Source organism: Leptonotus elevatus, chromosome 7, assembly GCF_054856555.1.
Source record: "Leptonotus elevatus isolate MCC_2025b chromosome 7, RoL_Lele_1.0, whole genome shotgun sequence".
In the NCBI taxonomy this organism is placed as follows: domain Eukaryota; kingdom Metazoa; phylum Chordata; class Actinopteri; order Syngnathiformes; family Syngnathidae; genus Leptonotus; species Leptonotus elevatus.
In genome coordinates, this window is record NC_141245.1 from 23,512,434 (window position 1) to 23,526,685 (window position 14,252).

Genomic DNA, 14,252 nt, shown 5'->3' on the forward strand with positions numbered 1-14,252 from the left:
TGTTTTTATAGCTATAGAACACAATATTCCGTGGGCCTTGCAAATCAGTCAAAATCCAGTAAAACAGCCAGGTGCGAAGGGGGTTGCTTCAGTGAAAATGGCTGGCAGTGAATGAGTTAAGTAGAAATAATATAGCTTTGTTCACTATGTCATCAACTGGATATCAAAACGTACTTGCATATCCACCTGTTGCCATTCATGCACCACAATAACAGATTTGTGTTGAAATAAATACGCCTGGATTTCAAGCTGAATTAGTCAATATGTCAATAAACTGAGACAAGATCAATATTTTTGTGGAAAACTTTTTTTGTGACATCATTTGCAGGTGTGCACTGTGCAGCAAGAATTTTCTAATGTAACATGTGCCTTTGCTCAACAAAGGTGGGCATACACTGGATTAGACTATGCAAGTGTACATAATGCAGTGCCCGTTAAGTAACACGGTCTATACATCGTAATAATGTCCCGAGGCCACCTTTCCAACTAGAATTTGAACAGAGAAGCAATGTAACACTCACAAGATTACATTCAGTCTCTTTTGAGGAAGGCTTAAAAATAGTTAACGCTCCACCTACAGGGTCTATTGACACGCGGAGGAAGTGTATCAGGTCGAGCTCCTTACCCCCCATAGGGGGGCCCACCTTACTCCATTACACTCAACTGTTTCGCATCACGGTCCTTTAACCAAACCTGTGTGGCGGCAAAGAGGAGAGGGGGGGGGGGGAAAAATCCCCTTTTCCCATTGAAGCCCTTTGTATCCGGCCTGAGACTTCACGGATTATCTGGCCGCTTTGAAATGGACTCCCTTTTGCTCAGTTTACAAGGAGCTCGGAGGACTGTACTGCACATTCTATGAGGTCAAAGAAATTCTATTTCAGTGCTAATCCCCCATTCAGCACTGGCTAAAACAGCCATTTCTCTTTATATTTGTGTTGCTTTTAGAAGGACCCCCCAGACGCAATTTCTGGCATAAAAAAAAAAAAGGTGTGTAGTACTAGTCAATTATCTTAGGTCATTAGGACACAGTTAAATGCTGGCTCCTTTTAAACTTAAGTTGCTCACCAAAACAGCAACACCTACCAAATTGTGTTTTCTGCGCAGTTTAAAAAACTATCATAACATTATGCCGCGATGGTATCTTTAGCGTCAATTAGCATTTCTCTATGACTGTGCTCCACAATGATATTAGTACGGATGGGAGTATAAAAAATTTACAGTGGACGCAGTTGACCAATTCAACGCAACAAGCCGGTGTATTTTCACGGGTCAATCTACGTACAGTACGTTGTCAATAGATGAGTACCATGTCATTTTCACACATTTATCTTAAAAGGAAACCCCCTTCCGTCTCATCTTGATACATCAGGGAGCAGAAAATTCCCACGAGTGTGCTCGTCAGCAGGTCGGACTCCATTAGCCGGGCGTCAGCGGGAATTCATCACCGGTGTTAATAGGACATTTAATGACGCCACACATTTGCATCATTAGCGATCTCTCGCGGAAGTACTGCTGATGGTCACATAAAAACATGCAAATGCAAGCAAATTGGGCGCAAAGAAAAACATGAGATAATAGGGAGGGCATACGAACCGCCGGTTTACTGATGGTGCTCAGCAGCGCTTGCAAGGCCTGTGCTGCCGCATCCAGCTCTGGGGAGACAGAAATATAAATTGTACAAATTTAAAAAAACATAATCCGCTTCATGAAATAATCATTTTTAGTACCAGTTTCGATTCTTTTTTGGAAATACTGTGCAGCAAGCAATTGAATATTTGCAGGTTGCTATTAAGCTGCAGCTCTGCTTAGTTCGGGAATTTTGCGTTTTAGGCACTGTGGTCTGACCTTAGCTTGATAATGGCGGATCTTCACCCAGCCTAGCTACCAAATCATGGCCTTAGAAATTGAATGGCAGCATTATGTAAATTAGCCACACTCATACGTCACAATCTGGCTTACTCACTGTAACGTTTTCGGAAATTGGCAGCTCAGAGGATTTACTTGATGTGTAATTTTACACTTGATGGATGGCCAGGCACTCCACAGACCCAACGGTTTGTATACATGCAATTAAAGTAAATTTTCCATTATGTTTTGCCTTTGACCTTGCACACACTGACAGCAATTTCTGGTTGTGTACTAACGGGCCAAGTTGCAATGTAATCTTAATGATTAATGAGTACGCAATCAGGAAAAATGTTGGCCGCCGTGCTGCTTGCACCGCTAATGAGGCTCTATTTTAAGTGCCAATAGACAACAAACTCCCCAACATCCGCAAACATTGTAGTCAAATGTAAACCTTGCAATCCGCCCCCTCTTTCACTAGTGGTGGGAAGGAACAATGTACAAATATTCACTTGAATTATTATTATTTTTTAAAATTAAAATGGTTATTGCAAATAACTAACAGTAAAATATATATTTTTACTGTTGTATTTGAGTACACTACACAGTCTGTACTTTTACCCACTGACCTTCGGCCTCTTCCTTTTTGCCTCTGCCGGCTTGCTTGTCCACAGCATATCCGGACAGATCCGCCTCAGGCCCTTTGCCTCCCACGCCGTTGTGGACGTCGGGTGTCTTGGGGCTGCCACAGGTCTTCTGAGGCGACGGGGGCGGGCTGTCCTTCACTTGCCCTCCTCCGCCGCTGCCTCCCTGACGGTCCTTCAGTTTCTTCTGGAGGCGCTCGTACGTTTTGCTCGTTCTGTCGTCTCTGTGGACAAATGCTGGGCGTCCGTGTTGGGTGTGAGAATCTGCAGAGACTGATTTAAAAAGAAGGCAACCGACATTTACAAACATGCCAACAATACGCATGTATAGATAAAATGTATCATAATATAAGTGTGTCATTAAGGGAATCGTATCATATGGGGATTGGAATGACTCAACTGGTATTGTAATGGGAGTCATTAGTATACAACATAGAAATCGGGGGAAATTGGATCATATTGTCGTTGGAGCCAAATTGCATCGTAATGCGTATCATATCATAATGGTAGTCAATTGTATAGTATTGTAAGTGGTGTAAATTAAATCTCATCGTAATGGGAATTAATCGGGTCATATTAATTAATTAATTAATTAATTAATGTCATAATTGGGGTAAATTGTATCATGAATGTCACATATATGTGCCTAAGATGCACACCCACATCCATGTGAAAACCAAAACGAGCGCCTCCATCTCACCCTGCTCTGAGTAGATGTGAGCCGGGTGATACTGGGAGATGTACTGCGAGCTCATGTCTCCCACTCCGCCCACCATGCCCGTGTACATCTGAGGGGGCGGGGGCATCATGGCCGGGTGCGGGATAAAGGCAGGCAGGTGGGCGTGGGGGGGCGGTGGAGCATGGTGGAGAGGCGAGTGGCCGCCCGGGTGGAACTCGGGTTGCTGTGGCAACACCAGGACCCGCCGCACTCCGTTCTCCTCAATGATCTGAAAGGAGACGACACGGTGTTAAAATGTAGTTGCAACTACTGATGCATTTATTAGGGGTATTGGTGGTTTTAGGACATCATTCAGCGTGTCTGCCTTCTAGGGATGTCACTATCGAATATTTGTAGAATCGATTATTTCATCAAACAAAAAAAGTGTATTACAAAACCAAATTTTCCCCCAGATTACTGCTTACTAATTCATTATTGTTGTTGTTTATTTGGTATTGCTTAATGATAAAAACAACAATAAAGCAGTATCACACGACAGGGATTGATGTACTCATGTTGTCTTCGGTCTCGTCTTTGGGGGGGGTCACAAAAATCTGTACTACATAAAAATGCACGATGCGCCTCTCGCTGTTCAAATTCAACAAGGAAATAGTGAGTAATTCTGTGAGAACCGAATTCATTGCAGAGTCCATTTGTCTTATTGGTTTCGTCACGCCCTAAACAACGCCTGATTGGTGCGACCTAAAAAAGGTCGACTGCAAACGAATCAGCGGGAGCTGTACAAAATGTATTCTCCGGAATTTGTGAACTCACGAATACCGCGAGAATTCATCTTGCTGGCAAAGTTAGGTTTGGTCGCTGTTTTCCCAAAGTAAAATCAGATGTTTGCAAAACTATATGTTCATACACTTACACGCCATATTTCACACAATGTAAATAATGTGTGGAAAAGTGATTGTTGCCGTTCGTAACCTCAAAATGTCGCATGTTGGGACCTTCGTAAATCAAGAACCCCCTCTATGCATTATTTTGCTCATCTTTTATTTTAAACACCATTAAATCTGTTACCTTACCTTTTAAAGCTTAAAATTGTAGGATAAAAAAAAAAAACGCTTTATTTTTTCTTTTTAGTCTTAAATAAAGCTCTTCTTCCAACAAAGTTGAATTTTAATGTCATTGGCACAGAGAGACTGGAAGAGTCACACAAAGGCCATGAAGTGGACATCCTCTTGTGAGCTTAGCTTTTTAGCTCCTTGAAAGAGAACAGCATTTTGTGGGAAAAGTACGAAAACATCCAACAATTGGACATTCAAAATTATACAGAGGTCAGGTTAAGTTCATCTGTAATGTTGTAGTGCATTTTAGGTTCACACTGAAATTTCAGTCAAAATGCCTACATTCCCAAATTTTGGGGGAGAAAATGGAAGAATTTTTTTTTTTTTTTACTGGCTTGGTCCGTCACGACAGTACATGTCGTTGGCATAAAGAGATTAAGATGCACTATTTGAAGTAAATCATTTTCAGAACAATTACTTGAAACTGGACAATTCCCCGCAGTACACCTGATGAACTCACATGGCAGTAGTAGCTTTCTTACCTGAGAAATGTATCCAGGAGGCACATAGATTGGAGGCACTGAACCGTTTGGAGACACCATGGGAACCTGAGCAGGGCCTACAGAAATAAAAAGCAACATGAAAACACTAAAGACAAACACAGTCGTTAGCTTGCATTGCAAGTGCAGGCATTAAGGTCGCATGTGGCTTTCATAAATGCTAAATTATTGTGATTGCCGTTTTTCCTTTGTTGCTGTATGAAAAGTACAGTAATGCAGGGACCGAGCCTTTTGGCACCATCTTCCGGCATTCCAGAAAAAGCATATAACTGAGAATAGGTGAGCGCAATATGTTAAATAGTTAATGTGAATATGCAGGATTACATTAATTGGTTGATTGTGTAATCTATAGTGTCTATTTTATTCATTGATTAAAAAGTCTACATTCAAATGAGATTGTTCAAATACTGTAGAGCACTTCACCCTTTCTGTATTCTTTCAAAGAAAGCCAAAGATATTTCCTTTTCTACACCCAATTCCTGGCAAAAATGCAAGACGACCACTTAACTAAAGTGCTGAAGAGACGACAAAGTTTCCTGTATGGCCGTGGCCCGAGTGCAGCAGCTTAGAGACAGCTCAGCAGAAAGTCAGATGTGGAGCGGGGGAAGAGAACCTCCATGCCAAGTCGCACAGAAAGACATAAACAATGGGGACCCGAGCTCCAGGTGTCATGTGAGAGGTCCAAAAGATCCAGCACATACTGACCTCCTGGCGACCCGCTTGTGGGGAAGTTCGTATCCATTTTTTGGAGTTAGTGAATGCAGAGAGCAAATGGACAACCATAACCGACCCCACAAGTCCAGAGACTAGTCTTTTGAAAGATCATTGCCAAGCCTCAACACCGCCTCCGCCCTCTAAGTACAGAGAACCATTGGTCTAACTATCTTAAGAGGTTTGTATAATTTCTGACGATTAATATTTCAATTTAGGGATCATTTTTGAAGAGTTTGTCATAGTATTGATACTTGTTATCAAGATGATCTTGTGTTACTTGACTTTAAAACGGGCGGATCGGATTGGCAGACATTTTGCATTTTTTATGCAACATCTGTGAATGGCTGTATGATCATAATTTGCTGAACAATGAAAATCGGCATTGATCAGTGGCTTCAGTAAATTAAATGCTCCTGGACGGTATTTGAATCTTAAATGTACAGGCCCTCAAATTTGCTATATCCCAATTGGCCTCAACGACCATAATCATGAATGTGAAGCATTCAAGGAGGCACTTGGTGCTAACTGCTGCACCTCATCTAATATTAGTTTAATGTAGCTGATAAACAAGCAGGGCACATGGTGACACAGGTCCAGAGTTCATTACAGCCATCACAACAGAAATGCGTGCGTTAAAAAGGCAAAAAAAAAAAAAAAGGTCATCTCTGCTTGTGATACATGCCATTATCAACGCTCAAATTGGTGTAAAACTGGACTGTCACCTGGACTTGTTGTTGAGCAACTCAAGTCGCAAGTTGTGGTGACAGTGGACAAGATAGTCGTCCATTGCTGGAGTTCTCCAATGCAAGCTGGCGAGACTTCCTTGTTCGCCGACCCGCTCACTCGACCTTTGAATGGCAGTTTGCAACGGCGGAGTCCAACCTAAGACAAGCTTAGGATCGCCCCCTCATTTGAATAACATTTCGTCCTGGCAGAGTATGGAAAATGTTGGCAGTTTTGGTCCTCCATAGGCATGACCCAGTGGTATGGAGGTTGTCTCCCAACCCAGAGGTTGCCGAAGTGTCATAGGAGTAAGAAACAGAACCACCGGTTGCTTCTGATGCTAAACTGATTATGTCCTGCGGGTACGTGTTGGACAACCGGCTAAGGAGTGCAATCTGACAAGAAAAAAAAAAGAAGAAAAAAGCGAGGAAGAACTTTCCGTGTCCCCCTCGAAGTGTGCTAAAGCCAGCCTGAGTGAAAGGTGAAAAAAAATGACTCAGTATTTAAGAACACGTGGTGGGGATGGTGAGAAGGGAAAAATCGTCACAGGGGAACGTGGCCGAGTGCAGCCTGAACGAAAGCGCTTGCGCTGAACTCAACCCTCATTGAAATCACATCACAAAAACAAAAACATCCAAGCGTAGTTTTTTCCCCCTTCTTTTATTAACTAATAGATGACGCTCTGTGGTGCACCTGCCTAGGACCGATGAGAATATTCAAATTAGCTGATGCTGGATAAGAGGACGTACAGTTTATGACAAATTGCATTAGCATTCTATATGACTTAGTTTTGTAGCGCAGAATGGCGGCGGCATTGTTTAAAGGTAACAAACACGGTGGGAGGAGAAGGTGGGAGGTACTCGTTTTACATCAGTCTGACGCACAACTTCTGACAGAGATCAGATAGAACGGACCACACCCCCTTTCCCCCATCCTCCCCTCCCCCCCTAAATCAACTGGAACATTGGCTGTGCTGACGTGGCTGTCGAGTGCCAGCGAGGGGGAGAATAAAAACCATCAGTCCTCCTCCACAAAAGTGCAGACTGACACCGAGCCAAGATGAGTAGCCATTTGACCCGTGGGAGACGGGTTCAGGCGACACAGTCATCAATCGTCAAAGTCACATAATCAGTCCAAAAGCTTCCCCCCCTCCCTCCTTCCGGGTCTGAGCGGGGTTACTGATATAGCGATTTTTAAAAGCTTAACTGATTTCTAAAAATGCTTTTGTTCTCATCCTTGTTAGCGCGATAGAATTCAGTCAGATAGAAGTCAGGAGCTGTATTGACAACGTTCTAAGAAATCAGGAGAGCCTTTCATCAAGGAGTCAGCATCAAACCGACTGAAATATTCCAGGAAAATGGTGCTGACTCAAATATAAAATCCCCCAATTACATGCAAATAGAGCAAGATTTGCCACGCTTGAAGAAGGCAATATTTGAAAAGGCATTTCACACAAGAGATCTTGCCGTCAAGACGCAGCGCGTCTGCTTATTAATCATGGCTAATAAATTGACATAGTATGCACATAAAATAAAAAAAAGAGCATGCGGAACGCAGACAAATTAACTGATAATGGTTAATAATTACAAAGCGCTGCATTCAGAGGCCAACTACAAGACTGTCAATTTAAAAAAAAAAACTAATTACAAGTTAGCACTTCCTCTTTGAATCTTAACTCATTCACTCACAGCCATTTTCGCTAAAACAATCCCTTTCACTCCCTGGCTGTTTTACTGGATTTTGACTGATTTTGCAAGGTCCACAAATATTGTGTACTATTGCTATAAAAACATGGAATCTACCAAAAGAAAGATTAAAATCTCTTCTTTCATCAGGGAAAAAAGTATATTTCTATCTGTTTCCGTTTTGCAGCAATTAGCATGAGAATATAGCAAAGTTTCACCATTATTCACAGATCTGTTTAGAACTGTGAGCAATTGTTTTTTTTCCCAACATGATCCTGGTTAATTTCCTATGCTCTGCTGCTACCTGCTGGCCGTTTTTTGTAATAACTACCATTGCTTCAAGCATTGTCTTCAGTTCAGAGGCTGCAGCAAAGTTTTCTGTATGCTCTAGCATAGAAAAACGTATAAATACTTCTCTGGGACACTTAAAACATTAAAAATACAACGTATTTATACGTTTTTGGGAGCAAATGAGTTATTAATTATGGTAGTCAATAGACATAAGAGCATCTTAAAAAGGAAAAGCCAAGAAGCGTCCCTGATCATAGACATTTTTAAACCAGAGTCCCCTATATTGAAAGCTGTTTGAGAGCATTTTGACTGATCTACGGAAAAAGGATTAGGGCCAGTGAAAAGGGGGAAAAAAAGGTTGGCAGGATTCTGACTATTCTCAGCATTTTGACTTTAAAGTGAGAATTCAGACTTTAATCTCAGAATTCTGTCTTTCTGACTTTCCCCCACAATTAACGTCACAAAATCAGAATTCTCACTTTAAAGTCAGAATTCTGAATTCAGTGTTAAAATTTTAATAAAATAAACTTGTCAAAAGGAACACTGGTTAGGATTAGGGTTGTAGTCAACTATATGAAAATCACTGTACAAAATAATGACTAGGCAGTAGGGAACGAGCGAATGATTTGGAACACAGCCTTTGTCTCCGATATTTTACAGAGGCTCCTGCAGTCTTGCCGGCGTGGATGACGTTAACAGTAACCTTCATGCTTGTGCGTATTACAGAGCAGGAGTGTTCCAAGCCAGACAGCGCTCCAATGAAAGGAAGGCCATTGCCACAGGGACCAGTGCCCCATATGCATTTGTTGTTGATGTTTACAAGCCCACACAAAAATAAAGTGGACACTCCTCGCCGACTAAACTTAGATGGGAAAACATTATCCATTTTTTTTCCCACCGTTTCTGTCTCCCCCTCCAATCGACGGAGCAGTGGGAGAATGAGTCACAAGCTCAGTCATCCTTGGAGCTACTCGCCGTTGAAGCTGTGAATGAACACGAGCATCTCCTTGAAGTTGAGGGCGGGGGCGGTGGCGAACATAAAAATAACGTACTAATGCGGCTAATGTGATGTTTGCTGGGTCAATTAGGTGAACCATATGCGACGGGTCGAGCTTGGGAGAGGATGCGAGTGACGAAGGGGAGACGTGCCGGCGTGTTACATTTGTGCTTTAACCTAAAATGTCCAGTCCAAGCCATTTTATGCAAGGCTTACACGCAACACAAACGTTGCATACTTACAATATACACATAGGTTGTTTTTCTATTTAGGTTTTGCCATTTCTTTGGATAAGACAGGTAGACATTTACTTCTTTTTTTTTTAATGGTTGTATAAGTAGGGCTACAAGTATCTTAATATTTTTAGAATGAAATATTCAACCCGTAATCCCATCGTAAAAATTTATTTTGCATTATTAGAACAAAACGTGCACGTGAGGTGTAGATATTATTTGTTGTCCTCTTGGTGGTGCCATACTCACGGTCCACATTATGTCCGTGAATTTGAGTATGTGTGGCTTTAAAAAGTGGAGCCTGGTTTGGTGAGTGATATGGGAGTCAGCAAACGACAGTGTAGAGTTGACTGTTGTGATCCCAGGTTAGCAGCTAGCTGTTAACTGGTGCACCATTAGCCAGTCTGCATGTTGATGCCAAGGCCAAAGACCACTAATGCAACAAGCTGAAAGGAAATAACGCCAATTATCTGTATTTCCACTTAAGAGTACAAAGTGTGAATATTTTTGTTACCTCTGAAAAAAGATCACAGCGTGTGGACGACAAACTATCATATATAAAGGCATATAATGAATGAATGGATGATTTTTTTCTTCCTATTTTGTCATGCATACAATAGAACACCCAGCGCACATGGGCTTATACGGCACCAAACATTAAACACCATAAAAAATAAATACATTTAAAAAAACTCTATACTGTCCTCAGCATTCAGCACTGTATGTTCCTCCAGCCCACACTAGGAGCTTTTTGACACATGACGTCCTGTCAGCAACAATGACAACTCAAGTGTCGGGGGGGCTGTGAGGGAAAAATGGTGTGCGATGCTGAAATTTCTTTCGGTTGAATTTCTTTTACTTTTTACATTTATTGTTGTGGAGGCAGTGTTACTCGTAGATTATTATTTTTCCTATTCAAAGATTAGGTAGGTGTAAAATCCGGACACAATGGGTCTTATTCAGTTTCTTTGTTTCTATGCCTTTTTAAACTTCGTGAAAGAGGGTGATGTGGGTTCAGCGTCTTGGACTTAAAACTTGCTCAGAAGGAAGCCCTCAAACAATGAAACAAATCACAGTTTGGAGTAATTGTGCGGCAAGAGCAGCTGCTTACATTGACTAAACCAGACAGGAGTTAATTGACATGCTGCTACATCTCATAAAAATGCAAAACGGCACCCGAAACGCCGGTGTCAGATATGCCGAGGCCTGGGATGATGCAGATTTGGGTGAGGTGGGGTGGTGGTGGGGGTGATGTCTGTTACGCAACCAGTGGAAAGGTGGGGAAAAAAAATACACCTGATGCAACCAGGATTCAGATTTTAAACAGCAAACGAGATCAGAATGACACTTCTGTTTTATGCCTGACAAAACCAACAAGTATTAGTTGCTCCTTCAATTTTCAATCTGAAATCCAAAAAGCAAATTTTTCTTTACTCAAAATGTAACCAAAAAAAAGTTATTTTTTTGGTGCGATTAGAACAGGTTCATGGCATTTAAATTAATTTAAATAGGAAAATTCATTATTAATTTGAGTACATTTTGTTACATTCCTGGCCATGCAAATATTTACCACTGTATTTAATTGGTTGGGATAACGTGACAGTAAGCCAACTAGCATTAGTAAAGACAGGTTAGCTTGTTAGTGGTCAAAATCAGTTCAGCCCGAGATCCTGATCCATCAGCCATATTACATCGGACAAATATAATCAAACAAAACATTTAAATTTAAACATCAACCTTTTTCTATTTCACATTCCAGAACTGAGCCTAGATTTTCAATAACCAATTAAAAATGGAGTCTCCCCGAATGATTCCACAGATTAACAGCTTGGGCGGACTTCCCTGATGTCTGAGAGCCTGGCGTTTTATCAGACACTCAACAGTGTATGGCTGGCTGATCTCTTTCAGCCACCGGGGGTCCGCTTCAAATCCCTCCGACAGAAAACAGACTAGTTCGCATCTGCAGCACCATCAGGACCCATACGAAGTGTCTCGCTGCTTTTGGCACCAGAGCCAACAGACGCACACACAAGTGTCTGACAAAGTGGGTAGGATGAGGACACGGAGCCAATCAGATAGGATGCCACACATCTGTATCAGGCTCTACAGGACCAAAAGAGGCTACAGCTATGAACTAGCTAGACAATGCATCAATCTAGGTGGTGTGAAAGACAGCCTGATTAACAAGAGGCCCAGAGGAACCTATCAACTGAAAAAACAACTGCTCCGCCATTGCACTGATTTGACAGCTGATCTGTGCTTTCGCATGGGTCGATTAATCGATTGTTACACCTCTAGAATAAAAGTACGCTACAGTCAAACACTGCGCGCTCATCCAGCTTTCAGTCTTTCCACGAATACGCAGTGACTCGGGGTGTGCGCAAATTGCTAGCCGTGTGTTTGACACCTCCGTAGCTAGCCCGCTGTCTGCCTTTTAATCACTCCGTTACGCACGGCGACAAATGAAGAGAGTTTAGGCCTGGGGAGACATCTGCATGCTAACTAACAACCTTGCAGCTGGCGCGCGGCAACAAGGATCCACCTACACCACCAATAGGCACAAACACCGAGCTAGGTTGCACCTTGGGCCACAACACGGCGAGGAATCATAGCAAAAGTAAGCCATTCCGGAGTTAGAAGCGGCAGCCAAAATGCACACAGCTTTGTAATTCAATAAATACTTTTCAAATACTGTTTGTTAGACTTTGTAAAGCACTTTGGGCACCACATGGCGTAGATAAAGCGCTATAAAAAGGCACCGCGTTCACCATTTTGATCAAATTGGATGTTTCATCTGTGATGTATTTTTAATGGGGGAAAAAAAAATTATTCGCTGCTGTCAACACGAATAGCGAATGGGGATTTAGGTTACAAGCCCAAACTCTTGGGTTGATTAAGAAACAGCTTGAAGCGACCAGACTTAGTCTCTTGTACGGCTGTCACTTTAGTCATGTTTATTGTAACAACTTTTAAAAGCTCTCCAAAGCCCAAACTATTGAAGTTAATTCAAGGGGAAGTCAGGCTAAACATTTTCTTCACAACATGTATGTTGCCCTACTAGTCTAAACACGGCAATTCTGATTAATATTGAGTTTGTGGAATATGAATAAAGCTGCAAAATCCAGCCGTTTTTATCCATCTCAGGGGGCGGCCATTTTGCCACTTGCTGTCAACTGAAAATGCTCGGGTAACGATCAATCACAGCTCACCTGTTTTCTAAGTTTAGTCATTTTGCAAGCTGAGCCTTGATTGTCCGTTACCTGAGCTCCGAGCAAATGTGATGTCATTTTTGTTCTCCAGCAAGGAGCAAAATGGCCGCCCCCTGAGATGAATAAAAATTGGTGAATTTTTATTCATATCCCACTAACAGAATATTAATCAGAATGCAGTGTTTAGACTAGAGGGGCTGCATAGAAAATACTATTGCAAAGAATTTTGGGGGGGGTTGACTTCCCTTTTAAATTAAAAGTAGCAAATCATCAGCAACAATCAGTTTTATATTATCTCTCACAAAAGACGTTTCGATACCTCTCACGATACGTGGGGTGCGAAATGATTCAAGGATGCCAACATTTTAAAATGGAACAATTCGATTAAGTTCTGTTGAAATGAAACCTATTTTCCAGATCAAATTTATTTCAATACACCCCTTGTGGTATTCTCATTTATATGGCGAGGTATCGCTGTACTGTTCTAGTACCGGTGTATCGTGCAACCTTGGTGAGGACATGGCAAAACAAACCAACCAAACAGAAGCGCACACACACACACACATACACACTCTCCTCTTCTGCCTTCCTGCGACGCAAGCGGTGAGTCATCCTTCTATTCGCGTCACAGAGATGAGTGCACCCTGTGACAGACCAGTTAGTAGCAGCCACACTGATCTACAGTAGGCACCTCTTTAGCTCTTTTTTACCCACTCTGACAGAGACACTATGTATGCTCAGCCCCTATTAGGCCGCTTCATGCGGCTTGTAATGTGCGGCCGGTGCACCAGCGGCACACTCGGGGCATTGAGTGGGGAGAAGCGAGGCACGGCTTGATTTTCTTTTCTTTTCTTTTCTTTTTTTTTGGCTTCCGCCGCATCATTTTAGATCACTGCCTCAAGTCCTTCGTCATCCAAACCTGGCATGCCCGGGGCCTATTGTACTGGCTTTTTGTCTCATCTTTATTCATTTGTGTCACAAGGTATAGGCAAAGGCTAAGCACACAAGAAGAAATAGCATTGTCTGTCAACAATGAGATACGAGGCGCTGATCCAGAAGGTTCCCAAAGCGAGTGCCAAAGCTCACGGTGTATTATATCCCCAACTGGATGTTATGTTTCCAATCCATCGTAGCAGGGGTGGGCGAAGTATGGCCTGCGGGACGCACACTGCCTGTGACATTTTATCTTTTTTAATCCATCCAATTGAGCATTTATATTATCAATAGTCTATCAATTTTCCTAAAATTAGCTATTCTTATTCTTCCATGTGCTTAAAGTCGAAAAAACAAACACTTTTTGGGCTGTGCAGATTCCGCCATTGACTTAATGGAATGTACGCACTCCAGGTAAAGCAACCCTGCAATTAGTACGCATTTGGCCACAGATGTAAGCATCTTTTTCTCTACTATGCTCAAGCAAGTCTAGCGCCTCTTGAAGGTGAAACATCATATTTCAACTTTTGATTCAATTACTGTATTTTTACAACCATACGGTGCACTTAAGTCTTGAATTTTCTCAAAAATCAACGGGGCTCCTTATAATATGGTACGCCTTTTGTGTGCACTGATTTCCAAAATCTGCAAAAGTTGTCGCGCGACTTTGGTAAGCGCTCCGCT

The 14,252-nt window shown here is 42.1% G+C and overlaps 1 protein-coding gene across 4 annotated transcripts in view; it reads right to left on the reverse strand.

The window, feature by feature from the left end:
- The window catches only part of fndc3a (fibronectin type III domain containing 3A), a 56,657-nt gene that overhangs the window by 19,507 nt on the left and 22,898 nt on the right, over positions 1 to 14,252 (reverse strand). For all 4 annotated transcript variants that reach the window (XM_086080079.1, XM_086080080.1, XM_086080081.1 and 1 more), the window contains 4 exons: positions 4,766 to 4,842; positions 3,190 to 3,436; positions 2,475 to 2,762; positions 1,594 to 1,652 (listed from right to left, as the gene is read on the reverse strand). In XM_086080079.1, coding sequence (XP_085936205.1) covers positions 1,594 to 1,652; positions 2,475 to 2,762; positions 3,190 to 3,436; positions 4,766 to 4,842 — 671 coding nt within the window. The remainder of the gene's footprint in view (positions 1 to 1,593; positions 1,653 to 2,474; positions 2,763 to 3,189; positions 3,437 to 4,765; positions 4,843 to 14,252) is intronic.